At 45.6% G+C, this 19,582-nt stretch overlaps 1 protein-coding gene across 2 annotated transcripts in view; it reads right to left on the bottom strand.

The window, feature by feature from the left end:
- The window catches only part of C2H8orf74 (chromosome 2 C8orf74 homolog), a 28,128-nt gene extending 9,076 nt beyond the window's left edge, over nt 1-19,052 (bottom strand). For both annotated transcript variants that reach the window (XM_060186437.1, XM_007517235.2), the window contains exons 1-2: nt 18,971-19,052; nt 17,539-17,731 (exon numbers count right to left, since the gene is read on the bottom strand). In XM_060186437.1, coding sequence (XP_060042420.1) covers nt 17,539-17,731; nt 18,971-19,018 — 241 coding nt within the window. In that variant the 5' untranslated portion in view covers nt 19,019-19,052. The remainder of the gene's footprint in view (nt 1-17,538; nt 17,732-18,970) is intronic.
- Between the last annotated feature and the right edge of the window lie 530 nt (nt 19,053-19,582).

The raw sequence follows: 19,582 nt of genomic DNA, 5'->3' as shown, positions 1-19,582 counted from the left end.
CCACCTCCCAGCCCTGAGACTTTAGTTTGCAAAGAACTAAGCATGTGCGTGTCACATGAATAAGCTAGACTGCATCCCAGAAGCTGGGCTCTTGATCTGAGGAACCTGAAGATATCTAAACCCGGGCTTTAGGACCCTTAGGGTCCTCTAGAATTGTATTCACAGCTGTGGATATTTTCCTCCTCTGGAAAATGTATGTGTAGGGGATATTATTTGACACCAGAATGCTAAGAACGGTGACTGAAAACTGCAGTGTAAGGTCCATAGGGAGGAAACCAGATGATGGAGATGGTGGTGGCAGGGTCACCAGGATGCCTAAGACTGGAAAGTGAGATCATCAGTTTCTGATCAGCCAGACTAGACTCCAGGCCTGGGTAGAGGAGGTGGCTGTATATGAACTGTGTGGTGCCAATTGCCTTGTGCCTCAGGATTCAGCAGAATTGAACTTGCCAGAAGGTACCCCACTAGCCTTTAAGTACATGGGCTGGGATCACCTGCACCTCCAGATATGGCAACCAAGGCTGCCTGTCTCCTCTGCCAACTCTTTCCTGCAACTATTACAGAGTTGAGGTTTGAATCAAGAAGTTGGGAGTCTGGGGTTTCAAGCACTCCTACCTACCTAAACCCTCCATGAGTGTTAATAGCTGGCTATTACTTTGAGGTCACCTACAGATCTGCTCTCAGCATGGAGGTCACAAAACACAAGCTTGACCTTGTCATCTGAATAAAAAGGACTGCAGAATTGAATTATAGTTTTCAATCCCAAGATGTTCTTCTACCCAGGCTCAAGAGGCTCACTTTCTTGGTCCCCAGATCATTCTCTGTTTGTGGAAGGTGGAGGAGTCCCTGATGACTCAGAAAACCCAGGCTTAACTCTCTGGGAGAAGCCTCTGGCTGCAGCAGACAAATCTGTACCTGCTCATTGCTCTTCAGTACCTGGGAGTGGCTCTCATTTGCATTGGCTGCTGGGAACTTCCTGAAGAAGGTCCCATGTCCCTGGAGGCCAGCACCTGGCAAGGACTCTGGAGGTGGGAGCTGAGGAAGAACCCAAGAGGAGGAGGGAAAGCCTGTGTGTGTGGGGGGGGATGCCAGTGCCAGGCGTTCTAGAATCAGTGCAGCCAGGTAGATGTCTGGAATTGGGGTGCGGGCATTTCCACTCCCCCCTCCTTTCTAGTACATAGAACTTAGGTCCTGACACATTGCTTCATGGAGATGAACCACCATGTCTTATGCAGGCTAGGAATGGTGACAAGGGCCTGCTCCTACTGGGTGGGTGTGAGGAGGAGGATTCAGGTGCTATGGGTGCCCCCTGATAAACCAGTTTGGTGGCTCCCGCCTTGGCTTCTGGGGAGGAACCAGGTCAGGCTTCATGGAGGCCAGGAATGACATCAGTGCAGGTGACAGTGACAGACAGCTCAGAAGACAAGTGTGATTTCCTCTGGGCAGTGAAGGACTCTCATTTGGGAAGTTCTTTCTGTGCCCCACACTTTCTGGGTCATAGCAAGCTTTGCCCAGTCACTGCCGGTGGTGAGGCAGGTGGAGGCAGTGTCTCAACACTACTCCTGAGAGACTGAGTTTCAGTGAGGTCAAGAGTCTTCTGAAGGACAGCCTTCAAAGTCTGGCTTGAAAAGAGAAGACCTTTTCCAGCTGTTGGTCCTAGCAGCATTGGCTCTCTAGTTGGGGCTTCAACCCTCCGTGTGTTTCCAAAGGATGTTCTACAATTGGTGTCACATGGAAACAAGTGTTCCCAGGTCACAGACCTTAGCACAAGTGTCAGATCTGGGGAAATTAAGCAGGATCATTCATATGCTAATAAACTCAGCAAATATGCTAAAAGTCTTATCACAAGGCCCCAAAGTGATAGATATCTTAGATTTACTTGTAGCAGAAATAGTTTTTCAGGAGCTTATTTGGGGGACCAATTGAACTAATGTGACCCTTCCCTTGCTAGACATAGGAAATGGGCCCAGGAAAGGGACTGACTGAGGCTCACTATGGCAATATCCAAGGTGCTGGGACCCAACAGTGGGGTTAACCCCTGTGAGCTCACAGAGTATGGGGTAGGTCCCATCTCTTTCTCATTACTGCAGCTGGCCCTAGAGTTGCTGGGTAGGTCAGAAATGCCCCAGGAACTGCCTGCCCCAGGAATGTTGAGCCAGGTGACCCAGTTCTGGTTCTGCCCTTGAAGTTGGCTCTGTGGCTGCCAGTGACTTGGGTATGAGGCTGGGTAGGCATCTGGGGTGAGAGATTCCACTGAGACCCCTCTTGTGGCTCCTGTGTGGCCCCAGGTATTCATGATACTGGCTCCCTTCCTTCCAGGGCAGACAAGCAGTCCTTACTGGAACACCCTTTCCCTGGGGCATCTGGTGAATGGGAGAGTGCTTCAGGGAGAGAAAAGGGAGCAAAAATAGCCCCACTAATCTCACCTGGCCACCTGGGATGAGCTGGAGGATTAACATTCTAGGTCTCCTCTCTGTTTACTTCCTGGAACTCAGCACAAACACAGGAACTTCTGGCCCAGTTGTCTTTGCCCACAGTGGACTCCCCGCCTGTCTGCTCAGTGAATGTTCCCTTGCTGTCCCTTTCTTGAGAACTTGGCATGCAAACAGCTTGGAAACTAGCTCAGTGGGTAGAATGCAGTACTTGTAGACCTGAGACTCTTAGTTCATCTCCTGCACCACAAGTACCAGGGTCATGATCTGGCTCCCCCCCCCCAACTTACCTTATTTCTTTTTAAGTTAGTGCTCTTAATGAGAGAGCTTTGTCAGGAAGACAGATCCTGGGACCAGGTCTCAAGGTGGATGCTAGTTCTGCTCTTTACTGTGTGCAAGTCAATACCCTCTCTGAACTTCAGCTGCATTGTTGAAATGGAGACAGTAGTACCTGCCCACCCAAGATTGCAGTGAACACTAAATGAAATGATCTATGCAGAGAAATGTCAAAGCTTCTGGATGAACTACTCTCTCACCTCTCTCCCCTAGCACAGAACTCTGGCCACACTTGCTGGGTGGAGAATGTCTGAGAGAGTTGATGCAAGGGAGATTCAGAGGGTAGAACAGAAGTTACCTGGTGGGGACTGGGCGGTAGCACAGCGGGTTAGGCATACATGGTGCACAATGCAAGCACTGGCGTAAGGATCCCAGTTCCAGTGACCGGCTCCCCACCTGTAGGGGTTTCGCTTTAAGAGTGGTGAAGCAGGTCTGCAGATGTCTGTTTGTCTCTCCTCTTCTCTGTCTTCCTCTCCTCTCTTGATTTCTCTCTGTCCTAGCCGACAACAATCATAATAACAACAACATATAAACAACAAGGGCAACAAAAGGGGAAAAAATAGCCTCCAGGAGCAGTGGGTTCATGGTGCAGGTACTAAGCCCCAGCAATAACTATGGAGGCAAAAAAAAAAAGTTACTTGGTAGAAGCATCAAAGAGACAAATTTTAGTGCAACAGCAGGAAGAACTCTCTAGAAGCAAGAACTCCATGACTGGAATGGGACTTAACTTGAGGTGTGAGGAGGCATTTGCTACAGAGAGGATTCCTTAGTAATTAGTATATGGTGGTGCTGATGGTGGTGGGGATTGGACAGGTGGTGAACTCTTGGCTACTTTTCTTTTTTTTTTAAATAAATTTTTATTTATTTATTGGATAAAACCAGAGAAATTTAGACAGGAGAGAGAGAGAGGCAGAGAGATAGACACCTGCAGACCTGCTTCACTGTTTGTGAAGCTTCCACCCAGCAGGTGGGGAGTCAGGGGCTTGAACCTGAGTCCTTGTGCACTGTAATGTGTGCACTTAACCAGGTATGCCACCACACAGCCCTTCTTGGCTTCATTTCTACTCCGAGACATTCTGAAGTTTTCCACAGAGTATAGAATCCCTGTAATCAGATCTGGGCCACAGTGGGTGCCTTCTGGCACCTTGGTGCTTTATATGTATCATCATTTTCACCTTTGTCGTCCCTGACATGAAAGCCTCCAAGCCAACCCAGCACCTCAGGACTGGAGTTCTGCATTGAGGCCACAAGCCCTTAACCTCCTTGTCATGTTGGAGTGAGCACAGTATGGCCTGCTAACCCAGGAAGGACAAAGATGTTAGAAGCAAGGTATGGGGTACCTAAAAAGCCAAGGGGCTGGCTTTCAGGTGTTACCTGCCCATACACAGGTGGCACACAACCCAGGACATGCTGGCCAATAGGCACATCTGAGCTCATGCCACCACCTACCTTATGTGGCAGTCATCCTGCCAGGCCAGGATCTTAGGCTCATGCTGTGAGTAACTCTGATGACCCAATTATAAAGCCAACCCCTAGGTGTTCCATCCACCTGGCCTGTCCAGGCTCTAGGTTTATCCTGTATGCTTATCACCCCTAGGCATGCCCTCTGGTCCAGATGAAAGGTGGTGAGGCAGATAGGGTGTGAGTTCAAATCCTGAGTGCTTTTGCTCAGGTTGCAACCTGGGCAACTTGCTTAACCTCTCTGGGCTCGGCTCTTCATCTTGAGAGTGGGCCAGTGATGCAAGAATGTGGGCATTGCAGAGGTCACATGAGATGGTGCCTGGCTCCCATCAGCCCCTCTGTTCCTCCCTGGTAGCACATGCCCTCAGGAAGGTTGGGAAGCTTTCTGTCTTGCTTTCTGGAAGACTAAAGCCCACCTTCCCTGGTGACCTGTGACCCCACAGAATTTTGGGCTGCATTAACACTATGTTTCCCCAATATTGCATTCAACCCCCAGGACCTCAGAATGTGACTATACTCAGACCAAGGGTCTCTAAAGTTATTGATCATGCTTAGCGAAGTAAGTAGAAAGACAACTACCAGATGTTTTCACTCATATGTGGAATCTAAAAATCTGATTTACATGAAAGTGACAAAAAATAAAGATTCAAACAAAACAAGCAAGAAAACTGTAAGACTTGTGAGAACTATGGTAGTCATCTTTGGGAAGTGAGTGGGGATACAGAACTTTGGTGGTGGGTGTAGTGTGGAATTATACATTGTAATCTTAAAGTCTTGTAACAAACTATTAATGAAAATTTTTTAAAAAGTTAAAAAGGAGTGATTCAAAGTGAAACACGGACTGGACATGATGTATTGCACTAAAGCAAAGGACTCTGAGGAAGGAGAGGAAGAGAGGATAGGAAGAAAACTTTGGGAGACTATTGCATAATGAAATTGTATGCATATGCCAATAATTGCACTGCAAAGTATTAACTCTCTCAATAAAAAATAAAATTAGAAAAGGGGTGATTGAAGGCTGTCGAAACAGCTCACTTGGATAGTGTGTTTCTTTGCCATGTACGTGACTCAGGTTTGAGCCCACTCTCCACTGGATTGAAGGGAATTTGGGTACTGTGGTCTGTTTTACTCTTTGCCTCTGCCTTTCTGTCTCTATGTGAATAAAAGAGAGAAAGCAAGTGATTAAAGCAGCATGAGGTTGTGTGGGCAGCCCTAGCTTGATACCACTGGCTCTTTATAAGAAGTTGCACAGAGGCAAGGGCCAGTGGAGAGACAATGGGCCCACAGGGAGAAGACAACATCTAACAGCTGAAGAGAGAGGCCTTAGGAGACACCAGTTCTCCCGCACATTGGACTTGGACTTCCAGCCTCCAAATCTGTAAGAAAGATGTGTTTGTGTAGAAGCTTTTTGGGGTAGTGTTTGCTGCAGGGGCCTGAGCCATTTTATCCATTTATCAGGGTAGCTCTCACTTGCTCTCCGAGACATGCTCTCCAGAGAACTCCATTCAATGGCATCTGGAAACCTCCAGTGTCCTTCAACAAATAATTCATTTGCTCCTCTTGTGGGTCTGTTCTGTGACAAGGGGTGTCAGGATGTTACATGCTTTCTCTGGATGGTTTGGTCCTGAGGTGTGAGTGCCCTCTCCACACACAGGGAGGGGTACTTACTGTGAGTGTGCAGGAGGAAGAGCTCCTGCAAGACAGCTCAGGAGGAGAGTTCCTGCTGCCAGCCCCAGGAGGCCAAGGCAAGGTGGCAGCTGTCCATCCTCTGCCTGCCTGGCTGCCGTTTCCTGGAGAAGCATGAGTGGCCATGGGTGGGAACACAGATGCCAGTGTTGTGACACATTTTGCTGGGGTCGCCTTGGGCCTCCAGCAGCTGTTTTTCAGGGCCCATTTCCTCCCACCAGCCTCATGATTTGAGAGCTAGGCTAGCAGGAAAAAGGGGTTCTTCCTACCCAGGTGTCTAGGTGGAGCCAGGGACAGAGGCAGGTGCTGCCAGACAATGGTGACATGAGGCAGGAGATGTCAGGGGCTGAAGCAGTTGTCAGTGCAGGAAGCTTTGCAGATGGGCTGGGCAAAAACCTGTCCTAGTTGGCACCCCTCCTTCCACCCTAAGCACCCCACTAGGCAAAGCCTGAGGCAGGGTTTGGGGTCAGAGATAGGAAGTGCAGGACTCCTGGACTCCCCAAATCTCTACAGCTCCCCAAAGCAGAGGAGATTCAGCTCCCCAGATGCCTCAACATCACTCTACTCTAGTCTCTGGGAGCCTAGGTGGGTTGTGGAAAATCTGCTCATTTCCTGTGTGGTTTCCTTTCACCAGGATAGAGCTGGCAGAGCCCTCCATACCTCTGTGCCACACCCACCTGGTGACTTCACCCTTCATTCCCCAGGGACAGCAGGACTTCCTAGCAGGGCTGCCCAGGGCTTCCTGGAGCCTGGCAGTGAAGGTGACAGCCAAGGGACTGCTTCTCTAGGTCTCCTGTGGTTGAAATCACAATGTCCTAGCAACTCAGATCCCAGGAACAAATCAACTTGTGCTTTGGAATAAAGAGCTACACGTCACCCTTTCCCTCCCAGGACAGAGGCTGATGGGGCTGGTGCCCATCCTGGCAGAGTTCTGAATCCCATTTGCGCAGACGTGACCCTCAAACATTGCCTGCCAACTCTGCTATCTAGCCTTGATTTTCTCAACTTCAAGTGAACCAAAAGAGGAAGAGCCACTGAAACAGAAGTTGGAGTGTGAACTGTTTAGACCGCGGGACATACCACCATCTGCTGGGAGGGACAATTGTCCAGGGGAGAGCAAGACAGGAACAAGTGGACATGTGTGCTCAAGGGTAGGTCATGGTCACTTGCACTTGGACAGAGCACCCTGTTGAAGGTTGTCTGGCCCTCTGTGCTGTTGGCCCCTGATTGGAACCTGCCTTATAAGGGGAGGGGAGGCAGGTTGGAGAGGAACAATGAAACGCTAGAGGGGGAACTTCTTGTAGCAGGTAATCTGCATCTACTGTCTCCCTCCCCCTTTTGAGTGTGGGGACCCCTGTACTCGTCACTGCTATAGTCTGTGTTGCTTTCTATCACTTCCAGTTCTCCCAACCATCCTATTATTACTGGACCCATCCTATCCTCATTTTATAGACAGAGAAGCGAGGGGCATGGAGAAAGAAGGCCAGACTGTCAAGGGTGCCCAGCATTAGGTGAAGGAGCTGGAATTTAAATGCAGAGTTTGGATTATCATCTGGGTCACTTAGAGCAAAGGGAACATCCCATGGGTGTCATGGTGGGTGGGGAGCAGGGCCAAGGTTCAAAGGCCCAGGTTGAGGGGCCTGGTTGCAGCGTGGCCCCCGCCTCGCCACACCTGGCTGTTTGCTCCTCCCACATCCAAAGCACCCCAACATTGCTCTCAGGAGTTGTTTCTCACAGCAAGTGAAGACCCGGGTGTGAGCTTGGACAACCTTGCCTGCCCTTGGTCTTACACCTGTACCCCCAGTTCCGTGATAACTCTGTACCCTCACACTCCCAGGATGAGACTGCATCACTACTACTGGGATACACCCCTATCTTTAAGTAGCACCTGCATCCCACTTTGGGGGAAAGTCTACATCCTACTTCTAGGACAAACCTGTACTCTGTTTTGGAGATACTTGCACTTTGTTTTCTGCCCTGGATTCCAGCCTGCTGTGATGCCCACCCTGTTATTAGGCAGTGCTGGCATCTTAGAAAAAACACTTTGGCACAATGACCAGCACCTTCAAGAAGGAGCACTGTGATTCCCAGAGACCTGAGGCTGATTGAAAGTAGCTGCTGCCTGAGAGTTTGGTTCTGCCTTCTCAAAGTCACACCAACTGTGTGACTCTCACTCCTCTGACTGTTCCTGTGACTCTCCCCCCCAAATAAAAACTAGCATTTGCTGAACAGCTCCCAGGCACCAAGCAGAAAGTGCTGGGCTTCTGTAAATAACTATGCTTAATCCTTAAAACATTTTACTTCAGGGGCTGAGCCTATTCTTTTTCAGTGTTTCCCCCTATCATGCTTCACAAATTTTGACATGATTTAAAAGTAAGCAGAAGAACTTGTGAGCTGGAGAGTCCACAATCAAGATTTGAAAGAAGCCCACAGGAAGGAAAACAAGTCAACCCCGGTAGAACGGAACCAGCTGGAATTGTTGTCATGTCCTGGAGTGCATTCGAAGTCATCATTACATAAAGGCAGGATGGGAAAAATGATCATTACTCACAGTGATGAATCAACGTGACCTAGATGCCAATCAATATCATCAATATGCCCATTGAGTATATAACAGGAGCACCACCGACAGAACAAGGGAGGTGATAAAAACCCTTCTTCATCTTCTTTCCTTTTTTTTTTTGGTCTCCAGGGTTATTGCTAGGGCTCAGTGCCTGCACTATAAATCCACTTCTCCCAGTGTCCATTTATTTTTTTATTGGACAGGACAGAGAGGAGGGGAAGATAGAAAGAGGGAGAGAAAGATAGAGACCTGCATCCCATTTGTGAAGTATCCCTGCTGCAGGTGGGGAATCAGGGCCTCAAACCCGGATCCTTGCACATAATAAGTACTATGTGTGCTTAACCAAGTGCACCACTGATAAAATCCCTTCTTACTTCCCTGATTAAATAATAATTAAGGTTATATTCTGTTTGGATATGGATGGAATTTTTTTTAGAAATAATATCAGCAGGGAGTCAAATGGCAGTGCAGCAGGTTAAGCACAGGTGGCGCAAAGCACAAGGACTGGCATAAGAATCCCGGTTCGAACCCCCAGCTTCCCACCTGTCTTCTCCTCCTCTCTCCATTTCTCTCTGTCCCATCCAACAATGACGACATCAACAACAATAATAACTATAACAATAAAAAACAAGGGCAACAAAAGGGAAGAAAGAAAGAAAGAAAAAAAGAAAAAAAGGAAGAAAAAAGAATATCAGCAAACACAACTATGCCCAGATAAGGGCAGCAAGAAAGGGAAGTGATGGGAAGGAATGTGAAGGGGACTATGGAGATGGCACTGTCCTTATTAAGAATGATATAGGGCATTGGGGATGTCTAGTCTTGAGTGTGAAGACATGAGATCAAGAACACTACACGTCTGCTTCTAGAGGATGGACTTCCACCGGTGAGTGTGGAAGATGCAGAAGGCAGGTGTAATGATGTGACAATGAGCTCCTCACACAGAGTGGCTGGCTGTACATGGAAATGTGCTATGGGGGTGGGAGGAAGCTCCCCATTACTGGGGGTGGTGGTGCCTACAGAAGCTGGCTGGTTGAGGAGCCTCCTTGCCGTGGAGGGAGTGAAGCTTTCTGATCACTAAGGTTCCTTCCAACCCTAAGGCTTCAGAAACCTACAAAACACTGAGAGGGTGCATTGTTGGCGAGAATCCATCCCCTTGCCAGAACTGCCCAAAGCTCGGGTGCTACTTAATCTCCTGGGATTGAAGTTGAGTTTGCATCATCTTTGACTGTTTTTCAAGGGTTGGGCAGGTGTGAGGGGGGGGCTCTAATGGAAACTTGAAAGAGCCCGAGTTCCCACCTGCTTGGGGCTGACATTCTTCTTCCAGCTTGTCAATGTTTGTTCTGGCTGCCGGCCACCGCACAGCTCAGACAACAGTAGTGTTGAACCCTGTAAGCAGGGGGAACAGGACCAAGAGGAGTGTCAGAGAGGGATGGGAATGGTGCTAAGGTGTGGAGAGGGGAGACATCTATCAGGGATCTCTGAAGCCAGCCATTGAACAATGCTGTGTCTTGTTCCAGACTTCAGGCTAGGACCAGGCATAGGTTCTGGCCTGGTAGGACAGGGGTAAGGGTTTGTGGCAGCTTGTGAAACTGAGAGGCTGATTTGAGTGCACACCAGGTATGATATGGGGACACTGAGCAGCACACCACAAGGAATCAATGGGGTTTCACGTTTCCAAAGGAAAAAAAAAAGTTTCTGTACACTGGGTTTAGGCAGTGATATACATTGTAGAGTGCACATGGTATTGTGCACTAGGACCTGGGTTCATGCCTCTGGTCCCCACCTGCAGAGGGGAAGTTTCAAGAGTAATGCTACAGGTGTCTTTTTCCCTGTGTCTCTCTCCCTCTGTCTTTCACCCTCTATCAAAAAGAAAAAGGGGAAATTAGGTGCAGCATGGTGAGTAGGCATAAAAGTATGGGTTTTGTGGTCCAGGAGGTGGCGAAGTGAATAAGGCTTTGGACTTTCAAGCATGAGGTCTGGAGTTCAATGCCCAGTAGCACATGTATCAGAGTCATGTCTGGTTTCTCTCTCTCTCTCTCTCTCTCATTTCTCATGAATAAACAAAACAAAATCTTTAAAAAAAAGAAATGTGGGCTTTGAAGTTCTATTCGTTTTATTTTATTTGATAGGACAGATCTCTCTGAGAGGAGTTAAAGAGTGAAAGAGAATGAGAGATACCCACAATACTGCTTTACCAATCATGAATCTTCCCTTTTTTTTTTCAGTGATAATAGCTTTTATTTATTTATTTATTTATTTTTCTCTGTTGGGGGGATTAATGGCTTACAGTTGACAGTAAAATACAGTATTTGGTACATGTGTAACATTTCTCAGTTTTCCACATAACACTCTCGTCTCCCACCTAGGTCTTCCTCTGCCATCATGTTTTAGGACCTGAACACTGCCCCCCCCCAAACCTCTGATCCAGAATCTTTTACTTTGGTGCAATACACAAAATCTAAGTTTTGCTTTGTATTTTCCCCTCTGTTCTTGTTTTTCTTTTTCTTTTTTTTTAAATTTCTTTATTGGGGAATTAATGTTTTACATTTGACAGTAAATACAATAGTTTGTACATGCATAATATTTTCAGTTTTCCATATAACAATACAACCTCCACTAGGTCCTCTGTCATCCTTTTTGGATCTGTATTCTCTCCCCTACCAACCCCAGAGTCTTTTACTTTCATGCAATGTGCCAGTTCCAGTTCAGGTTCTACTTGTGTTTTCTCTTCTGATCTTGTTTTTCAACTTCTGCCTGAGAGTGAGATCATCCCATATTCATTTTTCTGTTTCTGACTTATTTCACTTAACATGAATTTTTCAAGGTCCATCCAAGATCGCCTAAAAACAGTGAAGTCACTATTTTATATAACTGAGTAGTATTCCATTGTGTATATATACCACAACTTGCTCAGCCACTCATCTGTTGTTGGACACCTGGGTTGCTTACAGGTTTTGGCTATTACAAATTATGCTGCTAAGAACATATGTGCATCTGTTCTTGTTTTTCAACTTCTGTCTATGAATGGGATTATCCCATATTTGCCCTTCTCTTTCTGACTCATCTCACTTAACACGATTCCTTCAAGTTCCATCCAAGGTGAGATAAAGAAGATAAATTCATCATTTTCAAGAGCTTAGGAATATACTATTGTGTATATATACTACAACTTTCTCAGCCACTCATCTGTTGTTGGACACGTGGGCTGCTTCCAGGTTTTGGTTATTACAAATTGTATGGCTACAAACACATAGGTGTACACACATCTTTCTGGATGGGTGTGTTTGGCTCAACTAATAGCTTACAAAGTCTTACTGGTGACTCTATCCTCTGGAAACTCTCCTCTAGATTCTATACTTCATCCTCTCCTACCTTCTCTTTAGGATGATAGGGCCCAAAGCTCTTAGCAAGAAACTGAAGAGGGCTTTAGTAAAGTGTGCATGAATTACTAGTGCACTGATTTCCTTTTCCTTTGAAATTATTTGCATTTTCATAAAAAAGGTTCATTTATTTATTTATTTTTACAAAAAACAGAGAGAATTTGAGGGGGGTGGAGGACAGCCCAGACCCACAGCACAACTTCACTGCTCATGAAGCTTCCCTCCTGCAGGTGGAGACCAGAGACTTGAACCTTTGTCCTTGAGCATGGTAACATGTGAGCTGTATGGGTATGTTACTGCCTGGATTTTTTAATTTTTATTTATTTATTTCAAATTTCTTTGTTGGGGAATTAATGTTTTACATTTGACAGTAAATACAATAGTTTGTATATGCATAACATTTCCCAGTTTTCCATATAACACTACAACCCCCACTAGGTCCTATGTCATCCTTCTTGGATCTGTATTCTCCCCCCCCACCAACCCCAGAGTCTTATACTTTGGTGCAATACTCCAATTACAGTTCAGATTCTATGTGTGTTTTCTTTTCTGATCTTGTTTTTCAACTTCTGCCTGAGAGTGAGATCCTCCCATATTCATCCTTCTGTTTCTGACTTATTTCACTTACCATGAATTTTTCAAGGTCCATCCAAGATAGGCTAAAAACACTGAAGTCACCATTTTTTATAGCTGAGTAGTATTCCATTATATATATATATATGTATATATATGTATATATATATGTATATATATATAACACAAGTTGCTCAGCTTCTCATCTGTTGTTGGGCACCTGGGTTGCTTCCAGGTTTGGGCTATTACAAATTGTGCTGCCAAGAACATATGTGTACACAGATCTTTTTGGATGGGTGTGTTGGGTTCCTTAGGGTATATCCCCAGGAGAGGAATTTCAGGATCATAGGGTCCATTTCTAGCCTTCTGAGAGTTCTCCAGACTGCTCTCCACAGAGGCTGGACCAATTTACATTCCCACCAGCAGTGTAGGAGGGTTCCTTTGACCCCACAACCTCTACAGCATTTGCTGCTGTTACCTTTTCTGATGGATGACATTCTCAAAGGAGTGAAGTGGTACCCCATTATTATCTTTATTTGCATTTCTCTGACAAAGACTTGGAGCATTTGTTTATGTGTTTCTAGGCCTTTTGGATCTCTTCTGTAGTGAATATTCTGTCCATGTCCTCCCCCCACTTTTGGATGGGTTATTTGTTGTCTTGTTGTTGAGATTTGCAAGTTCTTTATATATTCTGGTTATTAGCCTCTTGTCTGATGTATGGCATGTAAAGATCTTCTCCCTTTCTGTGAGGGGTCTCTTCATTTGGGTAGTAGTTTCTTTAGCTGTGCAGAAACTTTTTAATTTGATGTAGTCCCATAGGTTTATGCTTGCCTTAGTCTTCTTTGTAATTAGATTGGTTTCATTGAAGATGTCTTTAAACTTTATGCGGAAAAGAGTTCTGCCAATATTCTCCTCTAAGTATCTGATAGTTTCTGGTCTGACATCCAAGTCCTTGATCCACTTGGAATTTACTTTTGTATTTGGTGAAATACAGTGATTCAGTTTCATTCTTCTGCATGTTTCAACCCATTTTTTCCAACACCATTTGTTGAAGAGACTCTGCTTTCTCCATTTAATAGTCTGGGTACCTTTGTCAAAGATTAGATGTCCATAGGTGTGGGGGATTACTTCTGTGCTCTCAATTCTATTCCACTGGTCAGTGTGTCTATTCATGTTCCAGTACCAAGCCGTCGTGATGACCATGGCCCTATAATACAATTTGAGATCTGGGAGTGTGATGCCTCCAGTTCTGTTCTTTCTTCTCAAGATTATTTTGGCAATTCTAGGTCTTTTCTGGTTCCAGATAAACATTTGTAGCATTTGTTCTATTCTCCTAAAAAATGTGGTTGGGATCTTGATGGAGACAGCATTAAATTTGTAGATGGCTCTGGGTAGTATATTCATTTTGATGATGTGAATTCTTCTAACCCATGAACATGGAATATCTTTCCACTTCTTTGTGTCTTTTTCAATTTCCTTGAGTAGTGACTCATAATTTTTCAGTATATAAGTCTTTCACTTCTTTGTTTAGGTTTACTCCTAGATATTTTTTGCTGTTGTTGCTATAGTAAAAGGAATTGATTTCTGGATTTCAACTTCTTCTAACTTAGTGTTTGCATAGAGGAATGCTACTGACTTTTGAATGTTAATTTTGTAGCCTGACACCTTACTGTATTGCCTGATGATTTCCAAAAGCTTTTTGCTGGGTTCCTTAGGTTTCTCTATGTATAGTATCATGTCATCTGCAAATAGGGAGAGTTTGACTTTTTCTTTTCCAATCTGTATGCCTTTAATTCCTTGCTCCTGCCAAATCTTCCCTTCTGTGGGCAGGAACTGGGGACTTGTACCCAGCTCCTTGCACATGGTATCATATGCTTGAATTGGGTTTACCACCACCTGTCGCTCCCACAAGAAGTGTGAGATTTGAAAGTTGTGTGCTTGTCAAAAGGTGGAGGTAAAAAGGGTTGTGAGAAAGATGGTAGAAAGAGTGATAGGATCCAGACAAGATGTTAAGGCTGCTGGTAGGGTGGGTGGGTGAGCCCTGGGTGCATTGGGGTGGACTTCTTGAATTGGGGACAGGGCATGGTGCATTGGAGCCTCAGACATGAGAGTCTCTTTGCAAAACCGTTATGCTATTTACCCCTGCCCAACCTAATTCTCCATCAATGGATGAATGGATAAAGAAAACCAATAAAGCAAAATGTGTGGGGGTCGGTGGGATTGGAAAAAAAGAAGATAAATGCCTAATAAAATCATATTCATTTATTAAATAGAAGGAAATCTTACTATTTTCGACAACTGAATGAACCTTGAAGGCATGAAGCTAAGTATAATGTCAGATAGAAGAAGACAAATACCATATAATCTCACTTGCTTGTGGATTAATAATAGTAAAGCAACCTGACTGAACTCATGGTATGAAAAAACAGACTGTCAGAGATGTGGGGAGTAGATGAGGGTAAAATGGATAAAAGCGATCAAAAGATACACTCCATGCTCCCAGAGGGATAGAGAATGGGAAAGCTATCAGGGGAGGGGGTGGGATATGGAGATTGGGTGGTGGGAATTGTGTGGAGTTGTACCCCTCATACCCTATGGTTTTGTTAATCCTTTCTTAAATAAAAAAAAAAAAAAGAAAGAAAAAGAAAAAAAAAAAAGATACACTCTTAGTTAGATAAATAAATCCTTGGAGTTAATGTTCAGTTTGGTAAATGTAGTTAATAACATTGTTTTTTAAATGTTTCTAAGACAGTAGATCTTGAAAATTTCTTTTTTTTTTTTAAATTATCATTACCAGGTTATCACTGGGACCTGGTGAGAGGGGAGGGGGAGGTAGAATTAGGTAGGGAGCAAGAAGGAGAGATAACCTGCAGTACTTCACCACTCATGAAGCTTCCCCCCTGCATGTGGGGACTAGGTAGGGGCTTGAACCCAGGTCTTTGTATATGGCAATGTGTGTGTTCCTGCCAGGTGTACCACCACCCAGCACCTTGAAACTTTCTTTTTTAAAAATTTACCTTTGTTAATTTATTGGATGAAAGTGGTCAGAAATTGAGAGGAAAGAGGGGAGAAAGAGAGGGAGAGAGACAGAGAAACACCTGAAGCCTTGCTTCACCATTCATGAAGCTTTACCTCTACAGGTGGGACCAGGGGCTTGAACTCAGTTCCTTGTGCATTGTAACATGTACACTCAACCAGGTGTGCCATCACCTGGGCCCATGCCTTGAAATTTTCTATCATAAGGAAAAAGGAATTGTAACTAGGTGAGGATATGGATGTTACAAACATTATTGTCGTAATTACTTTATAATAGAGGCACATATTAAATAATTCTGTGCCAGCATTTAATGTTACATGTTAATTATATCATAATGTAATCAGAAAAAGCAGAACAAAGGACATTTTCCTGATCTACTGAAGAATAATAGGTCCCAGTGCTGCCCATCATTTCAGAAATTCTTGGGGGCCAGGTGGTGATGCACCTGGTTCAATATACATAGTACTATGAGCAAGGACCTGTGCAAGGACGCAGGTTCAAGCCCCCTCTCCCCACCTGTAGCTGAGATGATTCTCGAGCAGTGAAGCAGGTCTGAGGTTGTCTATCTTTCTCCTTCTCTACCTTCCTCTACTCTCTCAATTTCCCTGTCATATCGAATAAAACAGAAAAAAAAGCCACCAGAAGTAGTGGATTCATAGTGTCAGCAGCAAACCCCAGCGATAATCCTCATGGCCAAAAAAAAAAAAATTCTCTTGTGTTTTCTAACATGAAGACATCCACAGCCACACTCACTGGAATGGGAAGAAGAGTTCTCCCATGACACATGACTGCTGTCTAGCCCTCAGATATCCTGGGAGTTCCTCCAACTATCCCACAATGTCCTTGACAGCAAAATAATCCAAACAAGGGTCACACAACACCTTTACTGTCAGCATGTTAGCATGTCTCCATGTCTCTTGTTGGGAGCTGTTCTTGACTTCCCTTGGCTCTCAGCACCTCAAGGTTTTGGAAGTTTCCAAGACAAGGACTTGGGTTATGTTGCTAATCTGACATGTTCAGAAAGTTGTATCAGGTTCTGAGTCTTTGCTAGAATCACAACAGAAGGATGCTGAGTTCTTCATTTGGCCCTACCCAGGGGTAGTGTTCTCAGTGGGTCCTCTTACCAATGACATCTGCTGACATAGTATGACTGAGGAGGTTGTGCCCAGCCCCTACTCTGCAAAGCTTACTTTCCCTCTTTGCAGGCAATAAGGAAGGGCAATAATGAGAAGGACCTAGGAAAGTATGGAAATGGACAATCCATCCCATGTTAGCAGCTACAGATGACTTTCAGCTGAGTTAAGTATCACTGAGATGGGGGGCGGGGGGTCATGTGGAGGCTGCTCTTGGGCTTGCATCTCATAGTTTGAGGCAAATGGATAGGACCATATGTCTGTGTGCCTCTAAGTCACATGGGAGACTCTCATCCTTTGACCATGAAAGCCCAACATGAGACAAGGTCAAAGAGACACTCGCCCTAGAAAATTCTTAGACTGCCATCCCCACACCCCTCCCAGGTAAGCTGATACTGATAAAGGATTCAACATGACTTTCAGCAAGCAAAACTGGAGAATGGAAATATCTGGCAGTTTTCAGGAATGCCATTAGAAGTCAATGACAAAAGATTTAAAGAGAGAAGTGATAAATTGGTCTTATGTTGAGTAAAGCTAACACCAAGCAAAGCAAAAGTTCTGAATGGCAATCTCTGCTCTCTCATCCTGAAAGCAACATTTGACCTCTTGCTGAGATGCCTCTTAACCACCCCCCCACACACTGTTGACTATAGAATGAAATTCATACTCAAGTGTGAATGACTGATTGAGAAGCAAAACACTCTGATTGCCTTGTGAATAGCTTGGGACATTGCATGACCTTCAGCCAGGGAAACCTATTAGAAAGGCTCAATGAGGATACTGCTTCACTTTGCAGAAAGAACTGGTCCATTTATGAGCATGTGAATGCCAGGGAAATATGAAAGGGGCTTCTGGAAGATAAAAGGCTCAGGGAGACCTGGTACCCCTTTTTCCCCTTGCAAATCTGACTGACTCCTCCTGCCTGGATGCCCCATACCTTTGGTTTCCTGGAGCAGCTCTTCAGTGAACCTGACCACCAATGCAACCTTTGTCCATGGGAAGCCTTTGCCCACAGCAAAGATGAGGCTGTCATAGAGGGTGTCCAGCAGGATGCTGGTGCGGGAGTCTCTGACCTCGTCAAATTCTCCCCAGTTGAGCAGTTTCCGCAAGTACTCCCGCCCTTCTGGCTTCTGCAAGGGTGCAAGATGAGATTGAGGAATTAGGATGCCACCCATCCTCATAGGGGAAACACCACTGGGGGTCGCACAGGGCTCCCCAGCACCTCAGTATGGAAGCACAGCTAGGCGGTATTATGCTTCATCTCTAGGCAGCTTTCCTTCCTCTTTCTGGCACTGAGCTCCCCTCCTTCTGAGGCCTTGCTGCTTCCGGCAGGTATGTAGCCTAGAAAGGATTGTATGTCCTTCTTCCTTTGTCTGAAAAAAAACTGTGACTTCCCTCAGACCCTCCTAACTCACTGCCCCCAGTCATGTGATTTGGGCATTACTGTCTGAGAAGAGGCCCTGGAGTAAAAGGAATGTGTCTTGTATGAAGCTCTAGCAGTCAGTGCCTAAAGATAGATCCAGGGCTCTTATTTCTTATCCTATCTAGAGATATGAGCTGATTTTATCTGGGAGTTCAGGGGACACTTCCAGAATGATCTGGGGTTAGGGGAGGTGCTAACAGTTATGGGTGAAGCAAGTGTCACTTAAAAGAAGGTTAAGAAAAGATGTGGCATAAAGGATGCTTCCTTAGTATAGAAGCGCCACTCCCTTGAGGGGCATTCTGATCGGGGGTACCCTGACAGGGGGGACTGGTAGCATGCTTGGAGTCCCTAGAACCTCCCCCTCCCTTACAAATAGCCCATCCTAGCAGCCTCCACAGATTCCCAGGTTAGTGTCCTTTGAAACAGCTATTCTAGAATAATGGTGACAGCCATGTTGCAGGGTAGGGGAAAGAGGCCTAGCCATTGACTCAGTTGCAGAGATACTTCCACTCCCTTTGCTCCCACAGACTAAACGCAATCACACACTCTCCCCCACACGTACTGGCTTACAATTCTTCATGCCCACAAAACCTGTGAGACGAGGAAGTCACCATCTCCAACCCAGGCCTCCCTGGGCTTCCTGAGAGGGGAGCAGGCGCAGGCCTTCAGGCCTGGTGCCTTGTTTTTTCAGAGCTAGTTCCTTTAGGCTTGGAAGTCAGCCTACAGGCTCCAAAGCTCATCTGAGCATTAGAGGGGCACTATGGCCTGAGAACCCTAGCTGTGGGGCTCGGGTGGTATTTGGGAAAGAGAGTGGCATCCAAGGTGTCCAGCTGATAAGGCAGGTGTGTGTGTGTGTGTTGGGGTGGGGGGCTCCTGCCTCACGCGCAAGTCCCTGTGAGACCCATAAAAGCAAACTTCCTTCAGAGAAACCCATTTTTTTTCTCACCTGGAACTGGAAGACTTTCTTCACTCCCTGGGGTGTTAAGAGTGCCATGATGCCCACATGCAGGTGCCAGGAAACCCAGCCAGAACTGACCACAAGTTTCCGGAATCCTAGGGCTGAGAAAGCCAGCTTTGTGACGTCATGGGACTTTCCTCCAGGATGCCTTGTCTATGCTCCTTCCTCCACCTATTCAGGGACCTTCTGCTTCTGTCCATTCCTCTCCAGCAACCTGAGCATTCCTCACCCTGAGCAGAGTGTTCTGCTGCACACGTATCCCCCATTCTATATATCTTCTTGGTCCCTGACCTCATCTCTCCTTGCTTTCATGGTCAAAGACGTGTGTCTGTGGAAAGATGGGCATTTTATCAGCTTCAGTCAGTAGCCACATTTAAAAATAATTTTTAAATTTATTTTTAATTTCTTTGTTGGAGAATTATTATTTTACATTCTACAGTAAATACAATAGTTTGTACATGCATAATATTTTCAGTTTTCCATATAACAATACAACCCCCACTAGGTCCTCTGTCATCCTTCTTGGACCTGTATTCCGCCCCGCCAGCCAACCCCAGAGTCTTTTACTTTCATGCAATGCCAGTTCCAGTTCAGGTTCTA

Source organism: Erinaceus europaeus, chromosome 2, assembly GCF_950295315.1.
Source record: "Erinaceus europaeus chromosome 2, mEriEur2.1, whole genome shotgun sequence".
Classification (NCBI taxonomy): Eukaryota; Metazoa; Chordata; class Mammalia; order Eulipotyphla; family Erinaceidae; genus Erinaceus; species Erinaceus europaeus.
Note: the sequence above shows the minus strand (reverse complement) of the source record. Positions and strands in the feature narration are given on the sequence as shown.